Below are 20,292 nucleotides of genomic sequence, written 5' to 3'. Positions count from 1 at the left end.
AAGATGACGAATGAGACTTCGTCGAAACGTTGCCAAGACACCTCCAATTTTACGTGGGAGAAAACCCGAATAACCAAAGACCTACATAGATAGATAGATAGATAGATAGATAGATAGATAGATAGATAGATAGATAGATAGATAGATAGATAGATAGATAGATAGATTCAAACAAGATATGAGAAAGATTCTAAATTATATGGTTTTTATATGGAAAAGACTGAGTTGGATGGGATACTCACAGGAACAGATGATAATTTAATAAAGTTTTATAGTTTTTTACTTAGTATTGAATTAGAGGAGGAGCAAGTAAAAGAAACAATGATAGCTTGGGGAAGAAATTTTGGATATTCAATTGATTTGGAAAAATGGCAACAACTATGGGAAAGGAACTATAAATTAACGATGTCCACTGCATATAAGGAAAATCAATATAAAATGTTTTATAGATGGTACATGCCACCTGAGAAATTAGCAAAAACGTTGAAAGATAAATCAGCCAAATGTTGGAAGTGTCATCAACTCCCAGGATCATATTATCATATGTGGTGGACATTTTGGAAGCCCAAAACTATTGGAGTAAAATTAAGACATGGTTGGAGGAAATGATACATCAGTGTATTGAATTTAAACCAGAGGTGTTCCTATTGGGTATCCTATCAGAAAAAAACGAGTAAGGAAAATGCTTATTTGATTATACATGTAATAACAGCTGCAAGGATTGTTTATGCACAAAATTGGAAAGCAGAGAAAATACCTTTGGAAGAAGAAGTAATAAAAAAAAATCCTAGACTGTGCTGAAATGAATAGATTGATGATAGAGTATTTTAAAATTTGGAATTATTTCTATTATTGGTTGGAGAAGAGATATAAATGATTATATAAGTATGTATAAATATGTGATGAGTAGAATATTATATTAGTGACAAATTGATACTATGGATTGGATAAGGATCAAGATCAAGATCAAAGAGATAATAAATATACAGAAGAAGAAAGAATTATGGAAGATAACACTGAGATGTCGCAGGGAAGAGATAATCGATGTATTAAATGTTTGTCTAAAAAATAAAAATTTTAAAAAGTAGGGGAAAAAAAGAAGAAAAGAAATCATTTGGACAGTGGCCCCCCCACCCTAGTGGTGAAATCCAATTTTTTTTACTACCGGTTCTGTAGGCGTGGCTTGGTGGGTGTGGTATGGCTTGCTGGGCGTGGCTTACTGGGCGTGGCAGGGGAAGGATACTGCAAAATCTCCATTCCCACCCCACTCTGGGGCCAGCCAGAGGTGGCATTTGCCGGTTCTCCAAACTACTCAAAATTTCCACTACCGGTTCTCCAGAACCTGTCAGAACTGGGGTGACGGCTCGCGTGCCATCAGATCGGGCACTGCATGCTACCTCTGGCATGCGTGCCATAGGTTCGCCATCACAGCCCTATACCATTTCAGACAAATGGTTGCCCAACCTCTTCTTAAAAACCTCCAGGGATGGAGCACCCACCAGTTCTGGAGGCAAGTCCTTTCCACTGGTTAATTGTTCTCATTGATGGGACATTTTTCCTTAATTCCAGGTTGCTTCTCTCCTTGATTGGCTTCCATCCGTTGCTTCTCACCCTACCTTCTGGTGCTTTAGAGAATAGCTTGACACACACATACCCCTCTTCTTTATGGGAGGGTCCACCTATTCTCCAAAGCACCTGAGGGTTGGACAAGAAGCAACAGATGGAAACCAATCAAGGTGAGAAGCAACCTGGAATTAAGGAGAAAGTTCCTGACAGTGAGAAGAATAAACCGGTGAAACTCCTTGCCACTTCTTGAGGTTCTCTTCGAAGATTGTATTGGGTTGGGAACAAGGGAGTGGGGTCTTCCTGGTCACCCCACTGCCAACCAAGTTAGGACGGTGTCTGCAAACTGTTGAACAAACCCACAATCTTGGCTTTGAGGAAGCTCCCGGTGGTCTCCCCTTCTCCGCCGAAGCCTCCGATCTCAGCTTCTTGGCTGGAAAAAAAAACAGGCGAAGAGAACTGAACAAACACTTGAAAAAGCCGAAGGATTTGGCCGGGTTGAAACAGCTCATATTGGTTTTATGCCAAAGCCATTTGTGTTGTGTTGTTGTGTCGCTTCATTTCGGCTCTAGATAAATGAACCGGCAAGCTGTTATGCCTCTGAGTAATACAGCTTTTGAGACAAGTAAGACTCCCAGAATTCCCCAGCCAGCGAAACATAGCCATAAAATAATTAACCACAGTTAGTCCTCAATTTAACAATCACAATTGAGCCCAGATTGTCTGTTGCTCAGCGATTGAATTTTGTCCGATTTTACGACTTTTCTTGCCCCTGCCGTGATGAAGGGCACTGCACTTATTAACTTAGTAACACGTCATTAAGTGAATCTGGCTTCCCCATTCACTTTGCTCCTCAGAAGGTCGCAAAAGGGGATCACTTGACCCCGGGCAACTGCGACGGTCATAAGTGTGAGAAAGCCACATCACTTAAAGAGCTGGGGCCAGAAAGATCATAAAACGAGGCAAAACTCACTTAACTGTCTCGCTTAGCGACATAAATTTTGGGCTCCATTCTGGTTGTTAAGTCGAGGACGACGTGGAGTTAACTCTTTTAACAAAATACATTTGATTATTTCTCTGTAAAAAAATAGGAAGAAAATATGGAGTCTGAAATATAACTCTTAAAAGTATTAAGAATTAATAGTATTCTTAATACGATTCTTTTAATGGAGAGAGGGGACCGAGAAGGCCAAAAGAATAGTCTTCATGAGGTCCCCTCAGCAGGGATGCAACCAAGAGTATCGTCTTTGTAAGCTGAGAGTTTGGCAGCCCCAAGTTGATATTGGCTGAGCTTGGAAAAAAAATCGGTGGGATCAGATCCAGCTCGCTGGGTGGGAAGAGGGGGTGCAAAACCCCAGGGCTCTAAAGGCAACTGAGAAGTTAAAAGGAAAACTGTCGAGGAAGGCTTCCGGGAGGCCTCCCAGAAATCAGCAGGAATCAAGCTGGACTTTGAAGTGTGTTTTAAAAATCTGCTCGACATGTAACTCTACAAAGAGATGGAGCAGTTCCAAAATAATTTTATGTCTGTGTAACACAATCTTCCCTTCTATATCTCTCTCCTGCCATCTAGTGGCCAATGGATTCTGAATTTGGTCCATGCAGTGTGTGTGTATATCTCATCCAGCCATCCACTCTATTATCTATATCTGTCTGTCTATCATCTATCTCTACCTATCGTCCATTCATCAATCCATCCATTCATCATCCATCCATCATCCATCTATCCATTCATTCATCCATCCATCCATTCACTGTTACCTATGTCTATCATCTATCTCTACCTATTATCTATCTATCTATCTATCTATCTATCTATCTATCTATCTATCTATCTATCTATCATCAATATCCATCCATCTATATCTATCTATCTATCTACATCCATCCATCCATCCATCTCTATCTATCAATATCCATCCATCCATCCGTCCATCCATCTATATCTATCTATCTATCTATCTATCCTATCTATCTATCAATCAATCATCTCTATCATCCGTCCATCCATCCAGATTTCATGAAGAAGGAAATCATCATACCATCGTGACTCCCATCCATTACTGGTTTACTTTTTTGATGGTCAGGTTCATTCATAATATTATAAAGCAAGCCCAGTCTCAGCTTGCAAAGCTTTCAAGTTGCCATGAGCAGGAGGGAGGCTCATGAATTAATTAGGGCATCTTTCGGAAACTTCACACCCAGTACATGTCCCACCGGAACAATTTTTATTACAAACACACTAAAGACAAAATGACTGCAAACGTGCGATCCATACTTCCTTCCTTCCTTCCTTCCTTCCTTCCTTCCTTCCTTCCTTCCTCCCTCCCTCCCTTCCTTCCTTCTTTTAAGAACTCAAAAGTCTTCAAGAAGGATGCGAACCATGGAGGGAACTTCAATGTTCTCTGGGGGACTGGCTGCGTCCTGCTCCATCGTGGGCAATTCTGTGAACTCTGCAATGGGCCCAAGTTCCCACACTTTGCAAAGAGGACATATTAACCCCTCGGGGGTTTTGTTGCCATCCGTCTGCCAGAAAGAAGTTGAGAGAGAGAGAGAGGGAGGGAGAGAGAGAGAGAGAGAGAGAGAGAGGTTAGCAAGACCACTAGCATTCATGGAACATGGCTCTAAATAGCATCGTCCTGATCTTTGAGTAGCTAAGAATATTTGTAGCTGAGGGTTAAACTGTGAAGCACCCTGACTTCTGCCCAGGAAGAATCCCTAAACCTGGTCAGGAGGCTGGAGCTGGAGCTGGCCGAGCAGAAGACGGCCTTCCAGCAGAGCCAGGAGGAGGTTCAAGAGCTGAGCCAAGAGTTGTCCCGGGCGAGAGCGGCCCAGGCCGAGCGAGAGCAGGAGAGGCAGGCCGAGGAGGTCAGGCACGCCCTGGAGGTGGCCGAGAAGAACCAGATGGTCGAGCTTCAGAAAGCAGAGCAGGACCTCCATACCAGTTACGAGGCTGTCCAAGCAGAGAACGTCCAGCTGCAGCAGAAGGCGGATGTGCCACCAGAGAGCCCGCCTGATGACGCTTCTGCCACGCAATTCAATTTTAATTGGTTTTAAATTTTATACATTTATGTGTTTTAATATGGCTGTTCACAGCCCTGAGTCCTTTGGGAGAAGGGCGGTATAGAAATCTAATAAACTTGAAACTTGCAAGGTCAAAGGAAAAAAACCATCTGTAAGGAAGCAGCGACGTCCTCCTGAAGGAATCAAAGTAACAGAAGAGAATATTTGTAGCTCAGGGTTGAAATGTGGGGTCCTTGGTTGCTCTCTGAGCTTGGTGGTTTTCTTGCAGACGTTTCATGACTCAACTGGGTAACATCATCAGTGCTAGAAGGGAGTGGGGTTTGCGGAATGGAGGAGGAGGAGAATTGTGTTTTCTTTGGTGGTCTCTGAGCTTGGTGGTGTTCTTGCAGACATTTCATGACCCAACTAGGTAACGTCATCAGTGCTAGAAGGGAGGGGCGTTGCCGAGACAAAGAGGAGAAGAAGAAAGGAAGGAAGAGGAGGAGGAGGGGGAGGAGAACTGCGGGGTCTTTGGTGGTCTCTGAACTTGGTGGTTTTCTTGCAGATGTTGCATCACCCAAAGTAGGTAACATCATCCGTGCTAGAAGAAAATAGGGTTTGCAGAGAGGGAGGAAGAGGAGGAGGAGGAAGAGCACAAGGTCCATTGGTTGAAGAATGTTCAATACAAAAAACTTTTAGGATATTAAAAAGTTAGATGGCTTGCTCTAACACCTGCTATAGAGCATGTTCTACAATTATTTGAGCCTCCCCATATTTTTTAAGTTTAGACAAATGTCCTAAAATCCTGGAATCGTTTTTCAATATTGAAATATCTGAGATATTAATGTATTTTGTACATAATCAAGCATCTATTTTTTTCACAAAACGATTCAAAAGATTGAAGGTGAACACATTTCAGCTACAGAAGTTAAGTCTTATTTTGAATGACTTTATCCTTCAATATAAAACTCGATTTGAAGAAAAATTTCTTCCTTTAGTTATAAAAAGAAAATTGTCAAAGTTTATCCAAGAAGTGCAGAATTTTTACCAAACATGTTTTCAATAGATCGAAAAATGGTCTGAAACAAACATCACAGGAAATAAGTTTTCAATGGTGTTTTTTGACTCCATCGCAAGTATATTGGAGAGATATTGATTCTTGTGTTGAGTTTTTATCTAAAGAAATGCCAGACATTAAAATAGACAGCAGTTGTCTCTTTGAAGAAATTAGAAGACTGAGTGTATTTTTAAATTCTGAAAAATTAATGCGATGGGAAAATAAACACGTTGAAATCGATAAAAGATGGGTGGAAATATTCAGCCATTTCAAAAATGAACATATTCCATGTGAAAATTTATTTATTCTTGTTCAATTTATATTGTGCTGCCCTGGAACTAATGCAGCAGTTGGAAGGGTTTTTTTTCCAATTGCTAATGATTTTTGGAAAAGTGAGAAATGGAGATTGAAATGTTGATATTCTAGCTGCAGCACTTGCCGTAAAATTCAATATGAAGGATATTCCTTGTTCAGATATTTCCAATATATTGTTAGAAGATGATACACTGACAAAACATATTCATTCAATGGAAAAGTACTCATTTAAATAATAATTAATAGGCATGTAAGTATAATTACAATATAAAATGTTATTGTTACAAATATTTTTATTATGCATTTATCATATTATAGTGTATTCTGTATTATTGTTGCAATGAATAAAATGTTTCTTTTATTTACAATATTTTTTTTCTTCAATTTATTTGTCCTCTTTCTCATTGTAAAAAAATTGGTCACCTTACTAGAAAGCCTGAGGGAGAGAAGAGCCTAAAAAAACTGAGGGCGAGAAGGGCCTAGAAAGCCTGAGGGACAGAAGGGCCTAGAAAGCCTGAGGGGGGCTAGAAAGCCTGAGGGACAGAAGGGCCTAGAAAGCCTGAGGGGGGCTAGAAAGCCTGAGGGACAGAAGGGCCTAGAAAGCCTGAGGGACAGAAGGGCCTAGAAAGCCTGAGGGGGGCTAGAAAGCCTGAGGGACAGAAGGGCCTAGAAAGCCTGAGGGGGGCTAGAAAGCCTGAGGGACAGAAGGGCCTAGAAAGCCTGAGGGGGGCTAGAAAGCCTGAGGGACAGAAGGGCCTAGAAAGCCTGAGAGGGCTAGAAAGCCTGAGGGACAGAAAGACCTAGAAAGCCTGAGGGAAAGAAGGGCCTAGAAAACCTGAGGGAGCGAAGGGGCTAGGAAGCCTGAGGTACAGAAGGGCCTAGAAAGCTTGAGGGAGAGAAGGGGGTAGAAAGCCTGAGGGACAGAAGGGCCTAGAAAGCCTGAGGGGGGCTAGAAAGCCTGCGGGAGCGAAGGGCCTAGAAAGCCTAAGGGACAGAAGGGCCTAGAAAGCTTGAGGGGGGCTAGAAAGCCTGAGGGAGAGAAGGGCCTAGAAAGCCTGAGGGGGGCTAGAAAGCCTGAGAGGGGCTAGAAAGCCTGAGGGAGGCGAAGGGGGTAGAAAGCCTGAGGGACAGAAGGGCCTAGAAAGCCTGAGGGGGGCTAGAAAGCCTGAGAGGGGCTAGAAAGCCTGAGGGAGGCGAAGGGGGTAGAAAGCCTGAGGGACAGAAGGGCCTAGAAAGCCTGAGGGGGGCTCGAAAGCCTGAGGGACAGAAGGGCCTAGAAAGCCTGAGGGGGGCTAGAAAGCCTGAGGGACAGAAGGGCCTAGAAAGCCTGAGGGGGGCTAGAAAGCCTGAGGGACAGAAGGGCCTAGAAAGCCTGAGGGGGGCTAGAAAGCCTGAGGGACAGAAAGACCTAGAAAGCCTGAGGGAAAGAAGGGCCTAGAAAACCTGAGGGAGCGAAGGGGCTAGGAAGCCTGAGGGACAGAAGGGCCTAGAAAGCTTGAGGGAGAGAAGGGGGGTAGAAAGCCTGAGGGACAGAAGGGCCTAGAAAGCCTGAGGGGGGCTCGAAAGCCTGAGGGACAGAAGGGCCTAGAAAGCCTGAGGGGGGCTAGAAAGCCTGAGGGACAGAAGGGCCTAGAAAGCCTGAGGGGGGCTAGAAAGCCTGAGGGACAGAAGGGCCTAGAAAGCCTGAGGGGGGCTAGAAAGCCTGAGGGACAGAAGGGCCTAGAAAGCCTGAGGGGGGCTAGAAAGCCTGAGGGACAGAAAGACCTAGAAAGCCTGAGGGAAAGAAGGGCCTAGAAAACCTGAGGGAGCGAAGGGGCTAGGAAGCCTGAGGTACAGAAGGGCCTAGAAAGCTTGAGGGAGAGAAGGGGGTAGAAAGCCTGAGGGACAGAAGGGCGTAGAAAGCCTGAGGGGGGCTAGAAAGCCTGCGGGAGCGAAGGGCCTAGAAAGCCTAAGGGACAGAAGGGCCTAGAAAGCTTGAGGGGGGCTAGAAAGCCTGAGGGAGAGAAGGGCCTAGAAAGCCTGAGGGGGGCTAGAAAGCCTGAGAGGGGCTAGAAAGCCTGAGGGAGGCGAAGGGGGTAGAAAGCCTGAGGGACAGAAGGGCCTAGAAAGCCTGAGGGGGGCTAGAAAGCCTGAGAGGGGCTAGAAAGCCTGAGGGAGGCGAAGGGGGTAGAAAGCCTGAGGGACAGAAGGGCCTAGAAAGCCTGAGAGGGGCTAGAAAGCCTGAGGGAGGCGAAAGGCCTAGAAAGCCTGAGGGGGGCTAGAAAGCCTGAGGGACAGAAAGACCTAGAAAGCCTGAGGGAAAGAAGGGCCTAGAAAACCTGAGGGAGCGAAGGGGCTAGGAAGCCTGAGGTACAGAAGGGCCTAGAAAGCTTGAGGGAGAGAAGGGGGTAGAAAGCCTGAGGGACAGAAGGGCCTAGAAAGCCTGAGGGGGGCTAGAAAGCCTGCGGGAGCGAAGGGCCTAGAAAGCCTAAGGGACAGAAGGGCCTAGAAAGCTTGAGGGGGGCTAGAAAGCCTGAGGGAGAGAAGGGCCTAGAAAGCCTGAGGGGGGCTAGAAAGCCTGAGAGGGGCTAGAAAGCCTGAGGGAGGCGAAGGGGGTAGAAAGCCTGAGGGACAGAAGGGCCTAGAAAGCCTGAGGGGGGCTAGAAAGCCTGAGAGGGGCTAGAAAGCCTGAGGGAGGCGAAGGGGCTAGAAAGCCTGAGGGACAGAAGGGCCTAGAAAGCCTGAGAGGGGCTAGAAAGCCTGAGGGAGGCGAAGGGCCTAGAAAGCCTGAGGGGGGGCTAGAAAGCTTGAGAGAGAGAAGGGGAGAGAAGAGGCCAATCGTAACTACTCATTAATTTTCAAACTGTGTCAATTTATCAAGCCCGATCACATAGTTTCGTAGCGGAGCACAGCTATTCAGCTAGTAATATTCTAAAGCAAGCCCAGTACACGTCCAGCCAAAACAATTTTTATTACAAACACACTAAAGACAAAATGACTGCAAACATCACTTTGTTCCTGAAGAACGAACGAGAAAGGGCGAAAGAGACATTGGAAAGAGACGGAGGGTTTCCTTTCTAGGCACAACAATTTGGGAAAAATTACCCTTTCCTTTTTGCAAAAAGTTTTTTTTAAAAAAAACAACTTCACTGTATAAAAAATGCAGCCCGGGGCCCTGGCGTTAGTGCAAGGCTGCTAGAATGGCTTAAATCTATAAAAACTTTGCAAGATATAAAAAAACTCAGATTTTTTTGGACTTTTAAGAGCACCAGCATTGAAACAGCCTCTCTCACAATGGAAGACCACGAAGAGAACCAGAAATAAAACTTTATATCCTTTCTATTGTTCTTTCAAGACACAGCATGGAAAGCCAGTGGGTGATAAGTGAGCCTAAAATCCCACCAGAATTCAAGGTCTGATCAGTTAAATCTACAGGCAGTCCTTGACTTAAAACGGTTCATTTAGTGACTGTTCAAAGTGGTGCGGTGGCCCGGAGGTGGAGCTCTCGCCTCACAATCAGGAGGCTGTGAGTTCAATCCTGCGTAGAGGCAGATATTTCTCCCTGGGCACAATGAGAATATATCTGCCGAACAAAACTCTGCATTGGCGACAGGAAGGGCATCCGACCAGTAAACACTCAGCTCCATTCAGTTGCCCCGACTCCATTCCTCAAGGGATTACGGGGTCGTTCAAAGAGGAAGATTTAGTGACTGTTCCAAGTTACAACGGCACTGACAAAAAAGTGATAATGATTGTTTTTCACACCGCACCGTTGCGGCATCTCAACGGTGACGTGATCAGAATTCAGATGCTTGGCAGCTGACTCATATTTATGACAGTCATAAGCGTCCCACAGTCATGTGACCCTCTTTGGTGATGTTCTGACAAGCAAAGCCCATGAGGAAGCCAGATTTCATTTTACTGAACAACGGCGGTGATTCACTTTACAACTCAGGAGAAAGAAGGGTCGTAAAAAGGGGTCAAAATTACTTAACATCTGTCTCACTCGGCAACAGAAATCTGGCATTCTGTCAGGGTGGTGAACTCTTTATCGAGTCCTTTTTTACCATTTTTTGCCTTGCTTTCTTTTTCTTGAAAAACGCCCAGTGCAATTTCTTTTCTTTTCTTTTTCCTTTTCTTTTTTGAGGAACTCAAAAGGCTTCGAGGAGGATGTGGACCATAGAGGGAACTTCAATGTTTTCTGGGGGGCTGGTTGTGTCCTGCTCCATCGTGGGCGATCCTGTGAGCTGTGCAATGGGTCCAAGTCTCCACACTGCGCAAGAAGGACAAAGTAATCCCTCGGGGATTCTGGTGCCGTCCGTCTGCCAGAAAGAAGAAGTTGAGAGAAGAGAGAGAAAAAAAAGTGAGGTTAGCAAGACCACCAGCATTCGTGGAACATGGCTCTAAATAGCATCGTCCTATTCCTGGAGTAGCTAAGAATATTTGTTGCTGAAGGTTAAACTGTGGGGTCCTTGATGGATTTCTTGCAGATGTTTCATGACCCAACTAGATAACGTCATGAGTGCTAGAAGGGAGGGGCGTTGCCGAGACAAAGAGGAAAAAAAGGAAGGAAGGAAGGAAGGGGAGAGGAGGAGAACTGCGGGGTCTTTGATGGTCTATGAGCTTGGTGGATTTCTTGCAGATGTTTCATGACCCAACTAGGAAACATCATCAGTGCTAGAAGGGAGTGGGGTTTTGCAAAGAGGAGGAGGAGGAGGAGGAGGAGGAAGAGCACAAGGTCCATTGGTTGAAGAAACTGTTCCTCTCCATAAGTTTCATCCAACGTTTTTCTCCCAGAACAACCACAAACGAAAGGAAGATAAGAAGGCGAGAAAGAAGCCCCTTCTTTGGGGCAGCCCCTTAAATACCGGAATGCTGCTATCGTGTCTCCCCTAGTCCTTCTTTTCTCTAGACTGGCCAAACCCAAATCCTGCAACCGTTCTTCCTATATTTTGGTCTCCAGGCCTTTCATCATTTCATAGTTGCTCTTCTCTGCCCTTTTTCCAAAGTCTCCACATCTTTTTTTTTGTAACGGGGTGACCAAAACTGGATGCAGCATTCCAGCTGTGGCCTTACTCGATTATATTCCTGAGTCAGTTGCTTACTAAGCCAAGATACGTACGTAAACAAAATTCATCCTTTCGGGGATTAGCAGAGAATCCGCCGGGATGGAATTGCAGCAGCCGTGCTCCGAACACCAGAGTGACATCTTCTTGCACACTTCCTCGGTTAATTCAAAGCGTACGTAGTATTCCTTGGGGGAAAAAAAACCAGAAGTGTTTAGCCAGCTTGGAAACCGAGAGGCTCCTTTCTGAGCGCTGGAATACAGGTAGTCCTCGACTTACGACCACAATTGAGCCCAAAATTTCTGTCGCTAAGCGAGACATTGGTTAATTGAGTTTTGCCCCCGTTTTATCACCTTCCTTGCCACGGTTGTTAAGTGAATCGCTGCAGTCGTTATGTTAGGAACACGGTTGTTAAGTGAATCTGGCTTGCCTGTTGACTTGGCTTGCCAGAAGGGGATCACGTGACCCCGGTCATAAATATGAGTCAGTCGCCAAAAGTCTGAATTTTGATCGCGTGAGCATGGGGTTGCCGGAATAGTTGTAAGTGTGAAAACAGGTCGTAAGTCATGTTTTTCAGTGCCGTTGTAACTTTGAACGGTCACTGAATGAAATGGTCATAAGTCAAGGACTGCCTGCATTGTGAATGGCTTTAACTCACCTTGGTGACTTTTAGGATATCGGCAAGAAATCTGGACATGACGAGACGCTTCTTGGCTCGAGTGACAGCGACGTACAGCAAATTCCACTCATCTTCCGGAATGGCTTCTGGGAGAGCTTAAGAAAAAAAGGGAAGGAGGGAAAAAATAGAGTTGAATGGGAATTCTTTGAATGGATCTGCTCCAAACACACATCTGAATTCTTCAGCACCAAGTGGTGCTCCATCCCAGCCACCAAGAAAGGGAGGTGTTCCATTGTTAATCAACAATTAGACATTGCTATCAGGGCTTCCCTAAAAAGGAGAGAAAGGAAGGGAGGGAAGGAGAATGGAAGGAAGGAAGGAAGGAAGGAAGGAAGGAAGGAAGGAAGGAAGGAAGGAAGGAAGGAAGGAAGGAAGGAAGGAAGGAAGGAAGGGGAAATAAAGGGGAAAAGAAAATGGAGGGAGGGAGGGTGAAATGAACAAAGGAAGGAAAGAAGGAGAAGGGAGGGAAGAGAGGAAAGGGAGAGAGGAAGGGAAGGAACACGGGAAGGAAGGAAGGGGAAGAAGAAAAAAGAAAGGGAGGGAAGAAGGTAAGAAGAAGGGGAAAGGTTGGGACTTAGCCCCAGCAAGGCTGGCTAAAATGTACCCAAACCTAAGCCCAAACTGCTGGAGATGTAACCAGTACCAAGGTACTTTCTTTCATGTCTGGTGACTATGTCCTGAAGCGAAAAAGTACTGGACAAAGATACGACGTTGGCTGCAAGACCTAATAAATTATCAAATTGAGCTAAATCCGGAAACATTTCTCCTGGGAATATCAAAAACTAAATTTGATTAAAAAAAATAAGATATCTAATCCTACATATATTAACAGCGGCAAGAATTGCGTTCGCGCAATATTGGAAGGAATGCAATTTACCACCAGAGAGACTGATCATCCAGAAAATATATGAATGTGCCGAAATGAAGATACTTATTACCCTAAAATTAAAAGAAAAAGATGATTCGGAATACTATGAGGTTTGGGGAAAATGGTATAGACAGTAGAAATAAAGAGAGGTAATATACACAAGGAAGTTGAGGATTTGACATTAAATGTATAAATATGTATATAATGTATATATTACATGAATTGTTAATCCAAAGTACACAAAAGAGCCTTGGTGGCGCAGCAGACTAAAGCGGTGTTAAGTAGCACCAGCTGCCTGCAATTACTGCAAGTTCAAATCTCACCAGGCTCAAGGTTGACTCAGCCTTCCATCCTTCCGAGGTAGGTAAAATGAGGACCCAGATTGTGGGGGCAATAAGCTGACTTTGTATAAAAAAGAACACCGCTTGGGGGGCCCCGAAAGCCCTACTAAGCAGGTATATACAAAAATACGAAGGCTATTGCTTAACGCATTGTAAGCCGCCCTGAGTCTCGGAGAAGGGCGGCATATAAATCAAACCAATAAATAAATAATAAATAAATAAAAATGACACTGTCTGTTTGACAATGTACTAGAGTTATGGAAAAGAAAAACTACAATAAAAATTACTTTTAAAAAAAAAGAAGAAGGGGAAAGAAAGGGGAGAGAAAGATGGAGGGTGGGAGGGAGGGAGAGGAAGGAAAGAGAAAGGGAAGGAAGGAAGAGGGGAACGGAGGGAGGAAAGAAGGTAGAAGATAAAAGGAGATGAGGAAGGAAAGAAGGAACATGATATAGAAGAGGGGAGGAAGGAAAGGAGGGAGGGAGGGAGGGGGAGGAAGGAAGGAACATGATAGAGATGGAAGGAAGGAAGGAAGGAAGGAAGGAAGGAAGGAAGGAAATTATACTCACCAGGTGGGTTCCGAGGAAACCTTCCAAGATAGGGCCATGTAAACGGGATGCTGACAAAGTCACCAGATATTTGGACGGTGTCAAATTCCAGCCCTTTGGCCTTGTGCACAGTCCCTAGGATGTAATCTAAAATACACCAAATTGTTGGAAATGCAATCATCAACATGGAACATATTTCCAAATGTGGTGGACATGTCCCAAAGCAAAGGCATATTGGTTAAAAATCCAAAAATGGTTAGAGGAAATGACAGTGGGAAAAATTGCTATGAAACCCGAACTATTTCTATTAGGAATTATAAAAGAGAAGATTAGGAAAGAAATTTATTATCTTATACTTCACATAATTATGGCCGCCAGAATTTCATTTGCACAAAATTGGAAACACAGATTTGCTCCAGCAAATACGATGATCATAAAAAAGGTGCTAGAATGAGCAGAAGCAGATAAATTAACAATGGAACTAAAAGACCGAGAGGAAACAATCTATTACGAGACATGGAATAGATGATATAGCTGGTTGGAGAAAGAATCCAAAATTAATGTATAAATGTAAGAGAAGATATTAGAGAGGAGCGAAATAGTTATTGTGTAATAGATAGGTATAAATTGTAGTGAATATAGAAATTAGTAAGTAATATATAAATGTATGTGTATATAGTTGGTTAAAAGATAAAATAGACATTATCAAAGATGCCGGTTTCGGAAAGCTGTAAAAATGTAACAAGAATGTTAAAGATGTAAATGTCGAATAAAAATTATTTAATAAAATTATTTAATAAAATAAAATAAAATAAAATAAAATAAAATAAAATAAAATAAAATAAAATAAAATAAAATAAAATAAAATAATAAAATAAAATAAAATAAAATAAAATAAAATAAAATAAAATAAAATAAAATAAAATAAAATAAAATACAGAGAGAGGAGAAGCCGTGAGACCCGTAACAGCTCATTTCTAAAGCTTTTCACGAGCAGCAGAGATCTCAAAGAAAGGGGGGCCTGGAAGCCTTCTCCAGCCTGAAGCTCCACAGGTGCTCAGAGTAAGAATGGGTCCATTCCATTCCCACTTTACTCTAAAGCGACCTGGACAGAGATTCAGTGGCCCTTCTGCTCTCTGAGCTCTTGCAGACCTTTCACAACCCAACTAGGTGACATCATCAGTGATAGAAGGGAGTGTGGGTATTTTGACCCGGCTCCCCAAACACGACAAATCCTCTGTACTTGAAGCAATGATTCCTTTATTAGGAGCGCCAGTAGCTCCGGCAAAAACAAATTCTCTCACCGCAAGCTAACAAGTCCGTCCATCCGGGAGATGAATAATTGTCTGCCCCCTCTATTCATCTCCGCCCCCTGCCTTGTATCCCCAGAGCTACAGTGGGGCTTCACTAGCAGTGGTGGCTCTTCCGTCCCGAGGACCGGCCCATAGATTTCCACTGCTCTCCTCTCCTCTGCCTTCTGTGCATCTGTGTGTCAAGCACTGGACTCAGCTGTTCCTCCTCCTCCTCATCAGCCACTTCAGACCAGTTGGCTGGTGTGCGCACATGTGCGCTGGAGCTGAGCTAGGGCAACACTCATTTGTCCACCAATATGTCTCCGCGTGCCACCTGTGGCCCCCGTGCCACAGGTTCGCCCTCACGGTTATAGGCAGACAATAATAAAGTAGCTAGTTTGAATTCTATATATGTGGATCTGGTTGTTCGCGCATGCTATTTACCTGCATCTTCTGGATGCCAAACATGGCACTGGCGTATCCTGTTTACCAGCTCCGGAATACGTTCCCGGTATTTCTCCACAATTCCAATTTTTATTTCCAGTTGTTTGTCTTCTGATTTTTCCGCATAGTCTTTGATGCTGGCCAAACCCTTCTCAACCCACCTCTTGATGAAGAAATCCTTTACCTCGAGTTTCACTAGGAAGATCAAACAAGAGAATTTGTCTTTTGAAAAAGAGGCAGCTGGACTTTCTGTTTTTTTTTTTCTTTTGAAGACGTTTCGCTTCTCATCCGAGAAGCTTCTTCAGCTCTGACTGGATGGTGGGGAACGGAAAGATTTATATTCCTTGCAGACAGCTGGTCATTTGCATCCTTTTAGGGAGACGTTGAGGCCACTTGGAGGTTGATCTCTGACCTCCTTCCAACCTCCAAGTGGCCTCAACGACTCTCGGAGAGAGTGCTAATCCCAGGTGAAATTATAAAGTTATTTATAAATTATAAACAATTTCCTTGTGCTTCATGATAGAATAAGAATAGGAATGGGAATGGGAATGGGAATGGGAATGGGAATGGGAATAGGAATGGAGTGGAGTGGAGTGGAGTGGAGTGGAGTGGAGTGGAGTGGAATGGAATGGAATGGAATAGAATAGAATAGAATAGAATAGAATAGAATAGAATAGAATAGAATAGAATAGAATAGAATAGAATAGAATAGAATAGAATAGAATAGAAAATATGGAATGGAATGGAATGGAGTGGAGTGGAGTGGAAGGGGAGAAGAGAAGAGAAGAGAAACAGAAATAAGAATAGAACAGAACAGAACAGAACAGAACAGAACAGAACAAGAGAATGGAAATGGAATGGAATGGAATGGAATGGAGTGGAATGGAATGGAATGGAATGGAATGGAATGGAATAGAATAGAATAGAATAGAATAGAATAGAATAGAATAGAATAGAATAGAATAGAATAGAATAGAATAGAATAGAATAGAATAGAATAAATAACTTTACTGTCACTTTGAATGTACCCTAATCGGCATACATCAAAATGAAATTTCATTGCTCTCAAAGGATCAGAGAATGGAGAAGAGAAAGTGCCACCTTGATTGGTATAAACAGAGCTCATATTTTACACCCGGCAGTTGTAGGAATTCTTCCGTAATGTCTTCTTGATTTTCTATACTGGTAGTCCTCGGCTTACGACCCCAATTGAGCCCAATATTGCTGTTGCAAAGTGAGACATTTGTTAAGTGAGTTTTGCCCCGTTTTACGACCCTTCTTGTCACTGTTGTTAAGTGAATCACTGCAGGGGGTTGTAAATGACTGAGCCATTTGAGACTCTTACTACATATGACCATAGTAGCCAGGCTCCATCACAGTCGTATGCTGAGGACTACCTTTACACAATTTGCACGACTACAAAAATGCCGGTTGAGAGAACTCACGTTCAGGATGAAGCAGCTTCCAGAGGTCATGAATCTTCTCAAGGCCAAAGGCTTTAAGACCCTAATTAAAAGGAGACAACAAAAACAATATCAAGTAGAGCCCTGTGAGATGGGAGTTGTAGTCCAATCCACAGTTGTAATTATCTGTCTATATTTTGGGGCTCTTTAATGTACTTCAAATAGTCAGATGGGTCTGCAGAATTCAGTATGTTTGCAACAGGCTGCAAAACATAGCAATCTTTCAGTATTGAAAGGGTTATCACAGAGGGAGAGGTTGTCAGGAGAGGGGGAGGGAGAGAAGGAAGGAGGGAGGGAGGAAAGAAAGCAAGAAGGAAAAAGGGGAAGGGAGGAAGAAAGGAGAAAGAAAAAAGGTAAAATGGAAGGAAGGAAGGAAGAAAAGAAGGAAGGAAAAAGAGTGAGGGAGGAAGGAAAGAGAAAGGAGGAAGGAAAAAGGGTGAAATGGAAGGAAGGGAGGAAGGAAAGAAGGAAGGGAAAAAAGAAGGGAGGGGGAGGGAGGGAGGAAGGAGAAAGAAAGAAAAAAGGTGGAATGGAAGGAAGGAGGGAGGGAGGAAAGCAAAGAGGAAGGGGAAGAGAGGAAGGAAGAGGAAAAAGGAGGAAGGAAAAAGTGAATTGGAAAGAAAGAGGGAGGGAAGAAGGGAAGGAGAAAGGGAAGAAGAAAAGGAAAAAGGGAGGGGCATGGCAGAAGGAAGGAGAAAGAAGGAAAAAAGGTGAAATGGAAGGAAGGAGGGAGGGAGGAAGGAAGGAGAAAGGAGGAAAGAAAAGGCGAAAGGGGAGGGAGGGAGGACAGATGGGAGGGAGAGCGGAAGGAAGAAGGGAAGAAGAGAGGGAGAAAAGGAAGGAGGGAGGAAGAAATCCCTATTCTACCTTTCCTGGGCCTTCTCACACTCACCCCCAGCAAGTGTATCTTAGCAGGTGAGTTTCCACCTGTAACGTTCACCGCATCCTCAAAGACGGTTTGGTTGTTCCGGGATAAGCGAGCCACCTTCCCCTCCACGCCGACCCCACTGACGTCACCTGTGGAAAACAGAGCAGCGTGTCAGTCCCATTTAGCAATTCTTACTGGAGCGATAAAAAGGACGACTGGCTGGAAACACTCACTTTCCTGGTTGTTTCCCACCAGGGTTTTATTCCCGACTTTCTTGCAAACATCCAGAAGGGTCGCGCCAACGTAAGCTATTTCGGAGCCAAAGCGAAAACTCTGGGGAAGAAGAAAAGGATCCTTCAATGAGGTTAGAACTGGATCCGGTAATAGATGTGCCATTTGCTGGGCTTTCTTCCCCCTAAGCTATGGCTGGTTCTCATCCCTAAGGTGGGACTAGAACTCACCGTCTCCTGGTGATCGGCTCAAAGTCACCTTTTATTTATTTTATTTTAATTTATTTTATTTTATATTGGATTTCTATACCGCCCTTCTCCCTGAGGACTCAGGGCGGTGTACAGCCAGATTAAAAAACATGCAGAACAAATATTAAAAACAATTAAAAGATATATAAATTTGGCCCAATTAAAACTCATTTACCAATTAAAAACGTTTAAAACATTTAAAAACAGTTAAAAATTTCATCTTAAGCCAGCCCGGCTTGTTTAAATAAATGGGTTTTAAGGGCGCGACGGAAGGCACTGAGGTCTTGGATTCTCCTTATCTCTGGGGGGAGCTGATTCCAGAGGGTGGGAGCCCCCACAGAGAAGGCCCTCCCCCTGGGGGTCACCAGCCTACATTGTTTGGCTGATGGCACCCTGAGGAGGCCCTCTCTGTGGGAGCGCACGGGTCGATGGGAGGTCGTTGGTAGCAGCAGGCGGTCTCGAAGATAGCTAGGCCCTATGCCATGGAGCGCTTTAAAGGTGATAACCAACACCTTGAAGCGCACCCGGAAGACCACTGGGAGCCAGTGCAGCTCGCGCAGGAGCGGTGTTACATGGGAGCGCCATGCTGCTCCCGTCACTACCCGCGCTGCTGCGTTCTGGACCAGCTGGAGCCTCCGGGTGCTCCTCAAGGGGAGCCCCATGTAGAGAGCGTTGCAATAGTCAAGGCGAGAGGTGACGAGGGCATGAGTGACTGTGCACAGGGAATCCCGATCAAGAAAGGGCCGCAACTGGCGAATCAGGCGAACCTGACAAAAGGTCCCCCTGGTTACAGCCGTCAGATGTTCCTCCAAGGACAGCTGCCTATCCAGGAGGACTCCCAGATTGCGAGCCCTCTCTGTGGGGGCCAATGACTCGCCCCCAATAGTCAGTGATGGAGTCAACTGACTATATCGGGATGCCGGGAGCCACAGCCACTCAGTCTTGGAAGGGTTGAGCTTGAGCCTGTTCCTCCCCATCCAGACCCGTACAGCCTCCAGGCACCGGGACATCACTTCAAGGGCATTGTTGGGGTGGCCTGGGGTGGAGATGTACAGCTGGGTGTCATCAGCGTACTGGTGGTATCTCACCCCAAAGCCACGGATGATCTCACCCAGCGGCTTCACATAAATGTTGAACAGAAGGGGCGAGAGGACCGATCCCTGCGGCACTCCACATATAAGAGGCCTCGAGGTCGACCTCTGCCCCCCTGCCAACACGAACTGCGACCGGTCGGAGAGAAAGGAGGAGAACCACCGCAACACGGTGCCTCCCACCCCCAACTCTTCCAGCCGGTGCAGCATGATACCATGGTCGATGGTATCAAAAGCCGCTGAGAGGTCTAACAGGACCAGAACAGAGGAACAACCCCTGTCCCGAGCCCTCCAGAGATCATCAACCAGCGCGACCAATGCCGTTTCTGTGCTGTGCCCAGACCTGAAACCCGACTGGAACGGATCTAGATAAGATGTTTCCTCCAGGAATTGCGGAAACCTAGCCGGCTTTCATGCCTAAGGCAGAACTAGAACTCACCGTCTCCTGGTGATCAGCCCAAAGTCACCTAGCCGGCTTTCATGCCTAAGGTGGGACTAGAACTCACCGTCTCCTGGTGATCGGCTCAAAGTCACCCAGCCAGCTTTCCTGCCTAAGGCAGAACTAGAACTCACCACCTCCTGGTGATCAGCCCAAAGTCATCCAGCCAGCTTTCATGCCTAAAGTGGGACTAGAACTCACTGTCTCCTGGTGATCAGCCCAAAGTCACCTAGCCGGCTTTCTTGCCTAAGGCGGGACTAGAACTGGAGTGGACTCACAATGAGATCCATGAATTTCTAGGAATCTTCTGGATTGAATTGCGTATCTTCTCCAAAGGGAATTATGAGATTGCTTTCAATTGGAACTAGAGAAGATCACAATTTAGATCCATGAATCACTAAGAATTGAATCCTCCGGGCTCTTCGATCTACAGCTGACTCATAACTCCCAGTCAAACATCTCAGCTCGCCTGCCCTTCTTCCTCGGCTTACCTGCGTCAGGTAGAAGATGCGGCTGTGGGGCACGTTCAAAAGTGAGTTGACAGCACCTCGGAAGGTGTAGATCTGTTGGTGTGGATCTCCTACCAAGATCACCCCACACGTTTGCGAGAGGACAATGTCCATAACCGCTAGAGAAAGGGGGAAAAGAAGAGATCTTTAGAAGCTCAGTGTGGAATGGAGACCAACGTTCTCACAGGAACAAGACCCTCAAAAAGAGACAGTGGCTTTAATGAGCCATGGATTTTAATCTTTACCATAAATGATCGGAACTGGAATTTCCAAAGCAGGAAAGAAATCTAGAGG

General features: G+C 44.9%; 1 protein-coding gene across 1 annotated transcript in view; it reads right to left on the bottom strand.

The window, feature by feature from the left end:
* Positions 1-8,866: 8,866 nt before the first annotated feature.
* The window catches only part of LOC117658817 (F-box DNA helicase 1), a 30,976-nt gene continuing 19,550 nt past the window's right edge, over positions 8,867-20,292 (bottom strand). Inside the window, exons 12-20 of the mRNA XM_060687052.2 lie at positions 19,981-20,117; positions 17,714-17,813; positions 17,505-17,629; positions 16,595-16,655; positions 15,150-15,344; positions 13,435-13,560; positions 11,639-11,754; positions 11,037-11,168; positions 8,867-10,236 (exon numbers count right to left, since the gene is read on the bottom strand). Coding sequence (XP_060543035.2) covers positions 10,066-10,236; positions 11,037-11,168; positions 11,639-11,754; positions 13,435-13,560; positions 15,150-15,344; positions 16,595-16,655; positions 17,505-17,629; positions 17,714-17,813; positions 19,981-20,117 — 1,163 coding nt within the window. The 3' untranslated portion in view covers positions 8,867-10,065. The remainder of the gene's footprint in view (positions 10,237-11,036; positions 11,169-11,638; positions 11,755-13,434; positions 13,561-15,149; positions 15,345-16,594; positions 16,656-17,504; positions 17,630-17,713; positions 17,814-19,980; positions 20,118-20,292) is intronic.

The sequence above is a fragment of the Pantherophis guttatus genome, chromosome 7 (assembly GCF_059756535.1).
Source record: "Pantherophis guttatus breed Tessera chromosome 7, ASM5975653v1, whole genome shotgun sequence".
Classification (NCBI taxonomy): domain Eukaryota; kingdom Metazoa; phylum Chordata; class Lepidosauria; order Squamata; family Colubridae; genus Pantherophis; species Pantherophis guttatus.
This window is presented reverse-complemented; position numbering and strand designations above follow the sequence as displayed.